The 13,620-nt window shown below is 57.3% G+C and overlaps 2 protein-coding genes across 2 annotated transcripts; both read left to right on the plus strand.

Moving 5' to 3' along the window:
- The first annotated feature begins 724 nt into the window (after nucleotides 1–724).
- LOC111590576 (uncharacterized) lies at nucleotides 725–1,834 on the plus strand. The gene is made up of 2 exons (XM_023301383.1): nucleotides 725–1,506; nucleotides 1,600–1,834. Exons 1-2 carry the CDS (start codon nucleotides 1,290–1,292, stop codon nucleotides 1,764–1,766), a joined length of 384 nt encoding a protein of 127 aa, XP_023157151.1. The 5' UTR covers nucleotides 725–1,289; the 3' UTR covers nucleotides 1,767–1,834.
- Nucleotides 1,835–8,181: 6,347 nt separating this feature from the next.
- On the plus strand, nucleotides 8,182–9,386 carry LOC100381575 (uncharacterized). The gene has a single exon (NM_001174400.1). It carries the CDS (start codon nucleotides 8,909–8,911, stop codon nucleotides 9,194–9,196), a length of 288 nt encoding a protein of 95 aa, NP_001167871.1. The 5' UTR covers nucleotides 8,182–8,908; the 3' UTR covers nucleotides 9,197–9,386.
- Nucleotides 9,387–13,620: the final 4,234 nt, after the last annotated feature.

Genomic DNA, 13,620 nt, shown 5'->3' on the forward strand with positions numbered 1-13,620 from the left:
CATACATGCTTTGGAATAGCATCAATATTATTATTGGCATATCAAGGCATGTGTAGGCATAGTATCTCAATGTCCTTCCCAGGTGCCAACCTCATTCCATTCTCCACCTGATCAGTACACACATGCTCTGTTTACAATTTGAATTAGTCACATTTTAGAACATGACAGATTTCACATGCTTTAAAAAAGGAAAGAGAAACTACCTCCGTATGTTTGAAACGTTTCCACTAACTCATTGTCGACTTATGTTTCTGGTGTAGGCTGATTGTCACTGCAGGGGATGAGGCAGGCGTACGATATATATACATATAATCATTTGTCTTCATTTATGTGATACTTGTGCTGTCTCAAGGAATCTGTATGGCGCCCGATAGGGCGCTACTGATTCTAGTAAGAACTTAAGAAGCCATGGATGGGAACGGCAACTGGGACACGATGAAAGGCAATAAGTTAGCCGCCGAGGTCGCCGTCGCGCGTGAGGTCAGGTCGGCAACGTGTTGCGGTGTGTGGGCTGCACGTGAGCTAGCTAGCTAACCGGACGCGCGGTTGACCCGCTTGCTTTGCTTTGCTTTACTTGCCATGGAGGGCAAACAGTGATGTATTGTCGCATGGCCTATGTGTGACGTGTCATATATAACCTGTTTCATGGATGCTTGCGTTTTGGTTTTGTTTATGGAAAAAAAAACAAACCCTTTACGGGAGTGGGACGATCGAGAACCTGATCCGGATAGAAGCAAATCTCCTCTAGAAGCGCCCGCCGCCCGTGGTGCTTGGCATTCGCAGTTAACCGTTGCCATCTTCGAAAAAAGAAGCTTCTTCCTAACACAACGGTCGTAAAGAGAGACAAGAGGACGGATTAGTGGATACGTCGTACTGGATAGTGCCATAGCCATAGTGGAGCTGGCTCAGCAGCCCAGCTGAGACAGGACTGACTGACTCACTCACTCACCAACTCTCTCTGTCTGGGATGGATCGTGGTCTTGGACTGTTAAAGAAAGGGAAGACAAAAAATAAAGAGAGAAAGGCAGCAGATAAAGATGTGACGCGAGGCGCACTCGGATATCAGGGTTTGAGAAAAAAAATCCGGGTGCGCCTGACGTGGCTTTTACTACCTCCTCATCAGCCGTTTATTTGGCCTCCTGTCGTCAGAGGTGAAATATCTAGCGTCCGTCGTTCGTGCGCTGCTCTGTCTTCGCCGTGTCGAAATGAATATCTAGCTGGCCTGCGTAAGCTCCTGCAACGAATGAATATCTCGTCTGTTTGTTTTGTCCGCCGTCGCCGCAGCGTGTATGTCCAGACTCCAAATCGACCTGCACCTGCACATCAGCACATCAGCCCAAGTCCCCAGCAGCAATGGAAATTTCCGGACGCGGTTCATCACGAGCGGAGGAAACGTCCTCGCTATTCATCATGAAGTTGAAGAAGAGTACGTTGTGCGATGGATGCTTGGCAAACAAGGAACAGATCAGAGTCCAGCACCAGGATTCTGTCTCGATTTACTAGCAGGTACTAGTCAATTGTCAACCAGTTGTGTGCCTGCCTAGCTCAACGGAACCTAGTAGGAGTATTATACTACGCCTGGCTCTGAATTTTCGTCAGGTGCCTTGCCAATGCACCTGCCCTTCTCGTATGGAGCCGATGCGGAAGAGGAATTGACTGAGCGCGGGGAAGCTGATGTAGTTCCAGAGGCTGGAACGAAGATGGGCCGTAGCCGTCGTGTGCGCCGGCTCAGTGGACGTTTTCCTTCTGATGTATGGACCAAATGAGTACTTGTTCCGGTAATCGTATAAAGGGGAAAACAGAGAGGAGGAACAGACACTTTTGAACTCTAAATAAGAATGCTTCCAGCCGCCAACTCCTTCGTCTCCTTCCTTCGTCTCTAGAATTCCTGGTTAGCTACGTAGGACACTAACTGTCGGGTACCATAATTAGGGGTACCCCCAATACTTCTAAACGCGGTTGGAAAACATCTTCAGAACAAACCATAAACAACTGATAAAGCGCGGTTCAAGTCAGGGCCTCGTCTACCAAGGGACGCAACCTCGTCCGAGCCCAGCCTCGGCCTCGGGCGGGAACAGTAGTCCCGGGCGGATTCACGCCTCGCCCGAGGGCCTCCTCAGGCAGTGAGCGCACCCTCGGCTCGCCTAAAGCCCAGCTTGGGCGAACTTTGTCGTGCAGCGACCTCGGCCGGATCGCCCAGATCGCCTGACACCTTATCCTGACACGCTTGCCTCAGTCGGCAAGGTCGAAGTGACCGTCACTTCGCCCTTTCGCTGACCGATCTGACAGGAAAATAGCGTTATTCACCCCGCTCCGGCTACTGTGCCAACCACCAAGGCAAGACTAGCAACAGTAAGTCGTGACCTCTCCCGAGTTCAGCCTCAGGCGCAGCAGGGAGCTCCGCCTCGTCCGACCTCAGGCCTCGGCCTCAACCTCGGCCTCGGGAGAAGGTCTCCGCCTCGCCCGACCCCAGGCCTCGGCCTCAGCCTCGGCCTCGGGAGGGGTCACAACCTCGCCCGACCCCAGCCTCAGCCTCAGGAGAAGTCTTCGCCTCACCCGACCTGGGCCTCGGACCGACTACGCTACAGGGGATACATCATTACCCTACCCCTAGCTAGCTGCCTCAGGCTACAAAGGAACAAGACCGGTGTCCCATCTAAGGTTACTCTGGTAACAGGTAATGATGGTTCACCGTGTGCATCCATGACGTCGAGGGTTCTCAGCTCCCTACGGAAGCAAGACAACGTCAGCAGGATCCATGCCGCACCGACAGCTGTGCTTCTACAGGGCCCAAGGCACTTCTCTGACAGCCACGTTAAAACGCGTACAGGGCTCAAGGCGCTTCTCCACGAGCCACGTTAGCACATAGCTACACCCCATTGTACAACTGGCCATCTCCTTGTATCTATAAAAGGGGATGTCCAGGGCCTTCCTAAGGCACGTTCACATGGACACACGTTCACATTGACACACGTTCAGGTGGGCAGACGTTCACGTGGACACACGTTGACATAGAGGGAGGTGGGGCAGATGAGACAGGCAGAGACGGACGCACGCAGGGACTCTCTCTCTCTCTCGCTCTCGCCCTCGCTCTCTCGCGACGCTTGTAACCCCTACTACGAGCACCCCAGTGCGAGATAACATAAGCCTCATTTCCCTCTTGTGTTCCATCTTGCATCAACCCATCTGGGCAGAGACACGCAGCAACAAATTCACTGGTCGGTTGACGGTCCTCGCGGGTCCGAAACACCGACAGTTGGCACGCCAGGTAGGGGCTCGCTGCGTGTTAACGAACACTTTCCCGTTGAGTTCCAGATGGGTAGCCTCCAGCAGCCTCTTCAGCCGGGGAAGGTGCTCCGCTTCAGGAGTCTCGAGTTCATGTCCCACGACGGCAGCTACGACATGGTACTCCTTCCCTCGCAGCGCGACAGCAACGACGGTCGTCGGCTCGCCCGGCGGCGGCGAACTCGACGACGGCTTCCCACCGTGGCAGAACAGGAACACCCGGGTTTGCCCTGCCACCCTCCTCGCCGGAGGAGGAGGAGACGGGGCAACCGTGACCAGGCAGGAGGCGACACCTCGTCGGCTGTCGGACCAGAGCGAGTTGACGACGCCGGCACCCCTGCGGGGGACATGTCGGGTGTTATCCTCGCACCTGAGACAACCTCTTTGGTCCAATATGGGTGAGTTTGTTTGGATGTTGGTGTGTTGTTTTCCTCCCCATTGGTTTGGGTTTTGCGGTGCGTTAATACATGCCCTATGAGGCTCATAGGACTGGCCATTCCTTTCTGGCCTTCTAGGGGTCGGAAAGTACTCACTCTCACGGGTTTGGTAGATTATATTATGGTGTTGGTGTGTCGTATGGTGAGATGGGGAGTCTAGCTAGGACGGATACGGAGTTGGATATCCATCCTCCTCAAAAAACTTTGTGCCGGACCGTCCGGTTAAATATGCGGACCATCCGGCTCCATGCACGGACTGTCCGGCTATGTGGCCGGACCGTCCGACATTATATTCGAACTGTCTTGCGTCATACGCGGACGGTCCTAATGGGTTATCTAGGGTTTGCATGGCATGTGGCGGCTTGGGTGCAGGCCTCAGTAATTCGCTTCTAAAAATGGGATCGGCCGCCGCTGGCCCGGACGGTCCGCGCTCACGTGCGGACGGTCCGGACATGCGCAGATCGGTAAATTTATCGTCGATGTGCATGGGAGGCTGTTGTTGCCCAAGGTACAATGTCTATCGGCATCCCATAAAGGGGTTTGTGACTGATCGTGACAACCTGTAGCCGATGAATTACGTGTGTATTCCCTCAGTTCAAGCTCGTGCGAAGGAAGATTTGCAATAATAGACTTATCAAACACACACACTAGCCTTTTATGATCTTTTTGTATATCCCCTACGATACGTTGCATCTGCTCTCGCTGTTCTTCTATGTAAGCTTTAAGAGATTGGAGTTCATTGGTGCTACTTACATTGGGGGTAATTGTAGTAGGTCGGAGCGAAACCAGATCTGTCACCCGTTGCCGAACGACTTTGTTGTTCCTGTCCACCTTGAAGTCGGTCAGGAACTTCGCCATTGCTTCTTGGGTCAGCTGCTCCTGGCGCTCCTCGAGCAGGAGATGTTCTTCAGCCGGCAAGGTTTCCCATGTCGGCGTGATGATATTGCCGGTGGAAACTTCAGAGCTATCCTTTGAACCAGTCATTGAGGACCGATTTGATAGGTCTATATGTGTTTTCCCCAGCGGAGTCGCCAAAAAGTATGTTGACACCTTTTTAGGGCGCCAATCACTCAACAAGAACCAGCGGTGGTGCTCTCTGGTCAGGCGCGGACAGTCCGCGGCACAGTGTCGGACGGTCCGTGACCTGGCGCGAGGCTAGAGTTCCCTGCCTGACGGTCGGACGGTCCGCGCCCTAGGGCTGGACGGTCCGCACGTGTGCAGGGGCGGCAGAGGATCGCCAGCGGCGCTTAGATCTCGCTCCCGGTAGGGACCCTATCGTAGGTGATGTCTAGGCTCGGGTAGACCGACCTAGACTCCTCTAATTGACGTAGAGTCGAAGAGAAAACAGAAGATTTGGGGATTGAAAGACTAAACCTAGACTAGACTAGAACTATTCATAGGATAAAATGTAAATTGTATTGATTGAAGGTTCGACTGATTATTACAAATCGGCCGTATACCTCTGTATTTATAGAGGAGGGGGGCTGGACCCGTTACAAACAAACTCCCCGAGCTAATCCCGCAAATTTCGTTAACAAACACGACAAGAAACTCGGAACCCTAATCTGTTCTGCGCGCGCGGACCGTCCGGCCCACAGGCGCGGACTGTCCGGACCGCGGATCGTCCGGCTCCACGACCGGACCGTCCGCTGGCTCCTTCTGGTGCCCAACACCAAGTCCCTCTCGTCGCACTTGGAGACACGTGAGGTCCTCGACGTGGGAGCGGATCGACAGGGTTGACGGAGAGGATGAGGCCAAGTCATCATGCCCCTTATGCACTGGGCGACACACGTGCTACAATGGGCGGGACAAAGGGTCGCGATCTCGCGAGGGTGAGCTAACTCCAAAAACCCGTCCTCAGTTCGGATTGCAGGCTGCAACTCGCCCGCATGAAGCAGGAATCGCTAGTAATCGCCGGTCAGCCATACAGCGGTGAATCCGTTCCCGGGCCTTTTACACACCGTCCGTCACACTATAGGAGTTGGCCAGGTTTGAAGTCAGTACCCTTAACCGTAAGGAGGGGGATGCCTAAGGCTAGGCTTGTGACTGGAGTGAAGTAGAGGATCGATAGGGTTGACGCAGCGCTGTCCATACGCGTGGCAGCTGTCGAGACAGCTGCGACATCGCTCGAGTCTTGGAGACCTGGCATCGAACGCTCTCTAGGCGTAGCGCACTCTTCCGTGGAAGCGTAGCAGATAAAGAAGTGACGCGAGGCGCACTCGGATATCAGGGTTTGAGAAGAAAAAAAAATCCGGGTGCGGCTGACGTGGCTTTTACTACCTCCTCATCAGGGCATGTACAGTGGAGAGACACCAAAACGATTCTCCAAGCACAGCAGACAACTAAGAGACTCTATTGTACAATGGAGTGTCTATAAACGTAGTCTATTAATAAATACAGAATTAAATGTATTTGTATAGCATCAGATCGATAGAACAGACGACAAATTCGTACAGTGGGAAGTGAGGCGTCTGTTGTTACTTGGTTTACGAGCCAGAGGCGTCTCTTCACGGAGAGACGACTCTAAGATTTTTTTGCAAATAACCCCCTAAAACACCTTAAGAGCCCTCACATTAAACACCACTGTACATGCCCTCAGTCACCGCCCTCCGTTTATTTGGCCTCCTGACGTCAGAGTTGAAATATCTAGCGTAACATACGTCGGTCGTTGGTGCTCTGCTCTGTCTTGGTCGTTTTGAAGCTGTGCCTCCTGCAACGAACAATCGTCAGTTTGTTTGTCCGCCGTCGCCGCGGCGCCCCGTGTCTGTCCATACTCCTCCAGACCGCCCCAAGTCGACCTGCACCCCCGCATCATCAGCAGCCGAAGCCAACTTTGACCGGCCGGCGGGGACGTCTGGAATGGAAAAGAAAAAGGGGAATTCAGACAAGTGCTGATGCGCGAAAGAAGGAGCACCGTATGGTTTCACGACGGAGACTGGGAGTAGCAGCGATGGAAATTTCCGGACGCGGTTCATCATGAGCGGAGGAAACGTCCTCGCTATTCATCAAGAATTGAAGAAGAAGAGTACGTGGTGCGATGGATGCTTGTCAACCAAGGAACAGATCAGAGTCCAGCACCAGGATTCTGTCTCGATTTACTAGCAGGTACTAGTCAATTGTCAACCAGTTGTGTGCCTGCCTAGCTCAACGGAACCTAGTAGGAGTATTATACTACGCTTGGCTCTGAATTTTCGTCAGTTCAGGTGCCTTGCCAAGTGCACCTGCCCTTCTCGTATGGAGCCGCCGCGCCGGCCAAGATTCTCGTGAGGGCGGCTGAACCTGAACCCCGGCCACGTGTTTTCGAAGGCAGCCATGGGCGGCCCAAAACAACCATCCAACCAAATGCCGCCGTAGGGCTGGAGCCATCGGCGACCAGGTTTCCTTTTTCATTCATTCCCAAGTCCGAACCCAAGGATTCCAGCGACGCGTGGCGTGATGCTTCGCGGCCGACGACCCGCACCACGGGAAAGGGGAAAAAAAAAGGCCCGGGCGTTAACGGTTGCCGTGCGCGTGCCAAGGCCGGCGGCTCCACATGGCATGTGCCCAGCTCAAGTGGCGCCCGCCGGCCATGAATCATGAATGAATCTAGCGACCGAGATGCAAATGCGTCCTCCTGGCTGTGGTCCGGTGCCGGGGCCGGCCATGTGGTTTTCAATCTGGGAGGGCAGGGGATGGGAGGATGGGTGGATGTCGCCCGTGCCACATGGCTTCCATGTGTTTTTCCTTCCCAAGGCAAGGGAATGCAACGTTAGTTTCTCGTGATTGAACTGACGTTTCGGCTCGTTTTCTGCCTGCGACTGCGACTGCTACTGCTGCTGCTACGGCCCGTTGAATCCGATGCGAACCGCAGAGTCAGATTTGCACGTCAGGCTTTGTGGACGAACGAGCTTCTAGAACTGTTCTTGTTCCCACGGGCCACGGCGTTCCTTCCCTTGTTCCCCCGCGAGCGCGAACGTCCCGTGCTGTGCCTGTGCGCGCGAGTTTGGAAGACCATGCATGCCTTTCACCAGTCCACCGCGAGGATTCAGGATTCTACAACTGGTCATGGGCCCGAGTAATAACATTTTATTATTTCTCCTAATCACCATGCTCTCGCCAGTCGTAAGCGCTGTTACAAAATATTATATATGTGATCAATCCAAGGGGTGCGACAGTTTTCCCCAAGGGACACACCTCTTGGGATACACCCCTTCACTTGTATATAAGTGTAATGATCTGTGGAATACAAATAACGGTTCTGTCATTTTATCTCTCTCAATCTGATTATCACTGAGTAGACTTTAACACGTTATCAGCACGAGTCTCTCTCCACCGAGCGGTTGGTGTTAGCGGCGATGGCGCGCTGGCGGTTCTCCTCTACGGTGATGACGCTCGGCATCGGGACACTGCTGCTGCTGGACATCGAGTGTTCATGTAGGATTCGAGAGGGGAAGACAAGGTGAGATCTCCATCGTCTTCACCATACACTCGTACAACCTACTTTTCGCCACTTTGGAGAGCCAAGGGAAGAGGCGGCCTTGGCGTACCGCAGGCACGGGTGCAGCACCGGCGAGGCGCACTCTGGCGCAGGCGCATCGCGGCCCCGGCCTGGCGGCGCGCGGATGCGGCCCTGGACGGTCGGCACTAGAGCGTCGGCCACGTGCGTGCGTCTCCAGCGGCGCGGACGCCGGCCACGGCGGCCCCAGGCCATGGCAGCGTGGGCCTCGGCGACCTAGCGCGCGCAAGGACAGCGGGATGCCCGACCGGCCGCGGGCTGCTGGCCGCGAGCGCGACCCCCAGCGTGGGTCCTCAGCACGGTCGGATCCGCTCCGCCCTGGCAGCGCGCAAGCGCTGGGAGCGGCTTGACGTGGGCTGGATCCGCGCCCTGGCGGCGTGCAGGCGCTTGGAAGCCCTGGCGGGCAGGGGCGCTCGGCCTCCTGAGCGCGGAGACCCGACGCGGCCGAACCTGGCTCGACGCGGGCGCGGCAACGCGACCTGGCCGCGGGCACGACACTAGCGCGCAGTCCTTGGCGGATCCGGTCAGGCGCACGACGCGGAGGCGCTCTCGGATGGCGTGACTTTGGTTGGCTACGGGCACTAGCGCGGGCTCGGCTAGCACTCCGGCCAGGCGTAGCCCCGGCCATGACAGCGTTTCGGCACGGGAGCCACGACGCGTGCAGGCACGCTCCAGCGCAGGTGAGAGCCGGATGCGCGCCTCCGACGTGGGTAGCCGCGGCCACACGGGCGCGCAGGCAGGCCACCCACACAGCCTCGCGGGCGCGCAGGCAAGCCACAGCCTAGTGGGCGTGCCGGCCCCGGCAGCCCCAGCCTCGCGCGAGCACCCCGCAGCCTCGCGGGCGGGCGGCCCAGCCTCGGTGCAGGCTAGCAAAGGCGCAGGCCGGCGCCCCCTGGCGAGGCCTAGCCCGGAAGAAACGGCTCCTGCGTGCGCAGGCGTACTCGACGGGCAAGCAGTTTCCTGGTGGCGGCGGCGCTAGACGGAAAGGAAGGCGATTAAAATCCCTAAACCACCTTGACTTGTAATCGATGGGCCACCTCGCCTACATGGGCTGACTCGGCCAAAATAGGCCACGAGCGTCTTTCTTATTTTGTTTATTTTATTTTCTGCAGATTTACGTATTGAACTCTCTATTTGTTCAATCACAATTTCTAACTCTATTTTAGTATAAAATCTGTGTTTGTTCGGTTACTATTTTAATCAGTGTGAGTACGTCTAATTTTAAATAATTAGACCTCTGATTTAGCGTGTAACTGTAAATAAATTGTCTGTTTTATTATGAATAATACAGACTTGTTACTGAATTATATTTGTTTTTACATTTATAATTCAAATATCTTTCGACTTGCTTTTATTTTTGTCGGGGACCATAATTAGGGGTACCCTCAAGACGCCTAATTCTCAGCTGGTAACCCCCATCAGCATAAAGCTGCAGAGGCCTGATGGGTTTGATTAAGTCAGGGATCAGTCCATACGAGCGACTTGATCGCGCCTCGCCCGAGCCTAGCCTCGGGCAAGGGCAGCCGACCCTGAGGTGTTTCCGTCTCGCCCGAGGCCCCTTTTCACGGCAGACGCATCTCCGGCTCGCCCGAGGCCTTGCCTTCGTTGAGAGGCAACCCTGACTAAATCACCGCGCCAACCGACCTAGTCACCGGGGCATTTAACGCAAAAGGTAAGACCGACGGGCGACCAGGCTTTGCCAGAGGTGCCATAGGAGGCTCCGCCCGACCCAGGGCTCGGACTCGGGCCACGGCCCCGGAAGACGGCGAACTCCGCTCCGCCCGACCCAGGGCTCGGACTCGGGCTAAGGCCTCGGAAGACGGCGAACTCCGCTCCGCCCGACCCAGGGCTCGGACTCGGGCTAAGGCCCCGGAAGACAGCGTACTCGGGCTAAGGCCCCGGAAGACGGCGAACTCCGCTCCGCCCGACCCAGGGCTCGGACTCGGGCTAAGGCCCCGGAAGACGACGAACTCCGCTTCGCCCGACCCAGGGCTCGGACTCCGCCCTGGCCTCTGCCGAACGACCTCCGCCTCGCCCGACCCAGGAGCTCAGGTTCGGCCTCGGCCATGCAGGATAGACTCGACCTCGACTTCGGAGGAGCCTCCACGACGCCCGACCTAGGGCACGAAACCGCCACGTCAACAGGAAGCGCCATCATCACCCTACCCCGAGATGACTCAGGCCGCAGAGAACAAGACCGGCGTCCCATCTGGTCAGCTCCGCCAGATAGGCAATGATGGCGCCCCACTAGGCCCATGACGACGATGGCTCTCAGCTCCCTTACGAAAGCAGGGAGACGTCAGCAAGGGCACAGCCGTTCCAACAGCTGTCCCTCCACCAGGCTCCGTTACTCCTCCGACAGCCACGACGCCACACCGGCTGGGCGCCAAGACCTCTCCGGCTGCCACCTTGGCATGTACTTAGGGCACTAGCTCTCCCTCGCTAGACACGTAGCACCTTGCTATACCCCCATTTTGTACACCTGGATCCTCTCCTTACGCCTATAAAAGGAAGGACCAGGGCCTTCTTAGAGAAGGTTGGCCTCGCGGGAACGAGGGCAGGGGCAGGCGCTCTCTTGGGGCCGCTCGCTCCCCTCACCCGCGCGGACGCTTGTAACCCCCTACTGCAAGCGCACCCGACCTGGGCGCGGGACGAACACGAAGGCCGCGGGAATCTCCGTCTCTCTCGACCCGGCTCCGGCCATCGACCTCGCTCTCTCTTCCCCCCTTCGCGCTCGCCCACGCGCTCGACCCATCTGGGCTGGGGCACGCGGCACTCTCACTCGTTGGCTCGGGGACCCCCCGGTCTCGAAACGCCGACAGTTGGCGCGCCAGGTAGGGGCACGCTGCGTGTTGACGAGCAGTTTCCCGTCAAGCTCCAGATGGGCAGTCTCCAACGACCTCTCCAACCCGGGACGGTGCTCCGTTTCGGGAGCCTCGAGTTCATGTCTCTCGACAGCGGCTACGACATGGTACTCCTTCCACCGCCGTGCGACGGCGGCAATGGCGGTCGACAGCCCGCCCGCCGGCGGCGGAACCGACGACGTCTTTCCCGCGTGGGGGAAGGACAACTTTCGAGCTCGCCTCATCCTCTCCCTCGCCATCGGAGGAGGAGGAGGCGGGGCAACCAGGGCCGAGCGGGAGGCTGCGCTCCGACGACTGTCGAGCAAATCGACATCCCCAGTGCCCCAGCGGAGGACACGCTAGGCGTCACCCTCGCGTTCGAGGCAAAGGCGAGCGCCATCCCCCCGCAACACGTCGACCCCGAGCAGGTGGACGACGCCAGCACGCTCACGAAGGGCCTGCAGGACGTCGCCCTCGTACCCAAGACGGCGGCGCGGTCAGCCCCCGATGTGACTTCGTCGCTCCCCGTCGACAAAAAGGTACCGACTGCTCCCCATCTTTCGTCATTTCGACTCGACCTCAACACGCCTGGCGACCTCGCTTTGGCGGACACTCACGTTGAGGCGAGTGCAACCCCTCTGGGGTTTCGTGTGCGGTCGCCCTGGGACCGATTGACGGGCGTCTCGACCTACGGGCCCTCTGGGTCCGAGGAAGATGACGACCCCAGCATCTGCTGGGATTTCTCCGGATCTGGCAACCCCAGTGCCATGCGGGACTTCATGACCGCATGTAACTATTGCCTCTCCGACTGTTCCGACGGCAGCCGCAGCCTTGACGACAAGGACTGCGGCCCGAGCCGCGAATGTTTCCATGTTGAGCTAGGGGATCCCTCCGGAGGCAGCCATCTCGGCGTGCCGGAGGATGGCGATCTCCCTAGGCCGGTGCCTCGCGCCGATATCCCGCGGGAGCTAGCTGTGGTCCCCGTTCCGGCGGGGGGTCACGACCCACAGCTCGAGCAAGTCCGCGAGGCTACCAGCAGTCCCTGCGACGCTACCACGCCCGAGGGGTCCGACCCCGAGACCTCCAGGTGGGCGACCTGGTGCTTCGGCTGCGGCAAGACGCCCGAGGGAGGCACAAGCTCACGCCCCCCTGGGAGGGGCCGTTCATCATCGCCAAAGTTCTGAAGCCCGGAACGTACAAGCTAGCCAACAGTCAAGGCGAGGTCTACGACAACGCTTGGAACATCCAACAGCTACGTCGCTTCTACCCTTAAGATGTTTCCAAGTTGTTCATATGCCTCGCACCCATACAAAGTTTAGTCATCAAGGAAGGGTCGGCCTCGCCTCGGCAAGACCTGACCCTCCCTCGGGGGCTAAAAGGGGGGAAACCCCCTCTGCGTCGAAATTTTCCTCGAACAGAAAATCTCTTTTACCAGAACATCTTTCGTGCTTTTTGACTACTTCGAAAAGTGGGTCCTGGAAACGACGGGGTACACGTAAGCAGTCAAGGCTGACCGAGCCGAGGGACTCCTACGCCTCCGGGATACGGATACCTCACTCATCACCTTCTGTGATAAGTAACTCGCGTTCGGATAAGGTGACTCTGCGGATCGAATAAGTCTCTACGTTCGGAAGCCCTTCTGTCGAAGCGATCCTTCGAGCCTTCTCGACCAAATCGATGACAGGGCCTCATGGACGGGTAAAGGTACGCGTAAGCGGCGAGGCCGACTGAGCCGAGGGACTCCCACGCCTCCGGGATACGGATACCTCACTCATCACCTTCCGCGAGAAGCAACTCTCGCTCGCACTAACATCCCTGCTACCGACAAAAAGTCCAGATACTCGAAACAAGAGGAAAAGAGACGCAGCTTTATAACGCAGTAAGGGTGTGTGTTCTGGCCTCGACGGCCGCACAAGGCCCACGCTACAAGATGATTTGACCCTGCAGGCTCGGGTCTTAACGCTGGAATGGGGCGGCGACAACCTCGGCATCGACGGCACCTTCGGCGAGGCCCGACCTAGCCTCGGACGGCGACGCGGTCCGAGGGCTTCCGCTCCGAAGGGCGATGTCATCACCACGCTCGAGCAATCGCTGTCAGGGACTTCTCCGGATCCGGCCCGAGCAGGCGGCTCGGCTGGCCACCTCCGGGGCCTCGGTCGACCACCTTCCGAGGGCGCCAGCCCGGTCCGAAGCCTCGGCTGATCAACTCCGACATCGATCCTGCCAACGGACAACCTGGCTAGGCTCCGGCCAACCAGGTTTCATTTTCGAGCCAACTCCGCCTCTGCTCATGCTGATATCGCTACCCCTGGCCTCGGCTCGTCGAAGAGCGGCCGAGGGGTCTCTTTAACTAGGCTAGAGGAGCCTCGGACGACAGGTCCGACCGAGCCGAGGGATTCCTACGCCTCCGGGATACGGATACCTCATTCGTCACCTTGACACAGGGCGACTCATGCTTGGTGAAGCGGTTCAGACAAACAACAGACGAGTCTTAGTGCTCAGAAATGAGGAAAAAACACGGCTCTGTGCCGACATTACATAAGTGTTCAGGCCCCGAAAG

Source organism: Zea mays, chromosome 1 (assembly GCF_902167145.1).
Source record: "Zea mays cultivar B73 chromosome 1, Zm-B73-REFERENCE-NAM-5.0, whole genome shotgun sequence".
Lineage (NCBI taxonomy): Eukaryota > Viridiplantae > Streptophyta > Magnoliopsida > Poales > Poaceae > Zea > Zea mays.

What these genes read in the sequence shown, in the direction of transcription:
- LOC111590576 (XM_023301383.1), top strand. Translation starts at nt 1,290, where the DNA reads ATGTCCAGACTCCAAATCGACCTGCACCTGCACATCAGCACATCAGCC. An exon ending in CTGTCTCGATTTACTAGCAG is followed by an intron (nt 1,507 to 1,599) that starts GTACTAGTCAAT and finishes AATTTTCGTCAG; the next exon opens with GTGCCTTGCCAATGCACCTG.
- LOC100381575 (NM_001174400.1), top strand. Translation starts at nt 8,909, where the DNA reads ATGCGCGCCTCCGACGTGGGTAGCCGCGGCCACACGGGCGCGCAGGCA.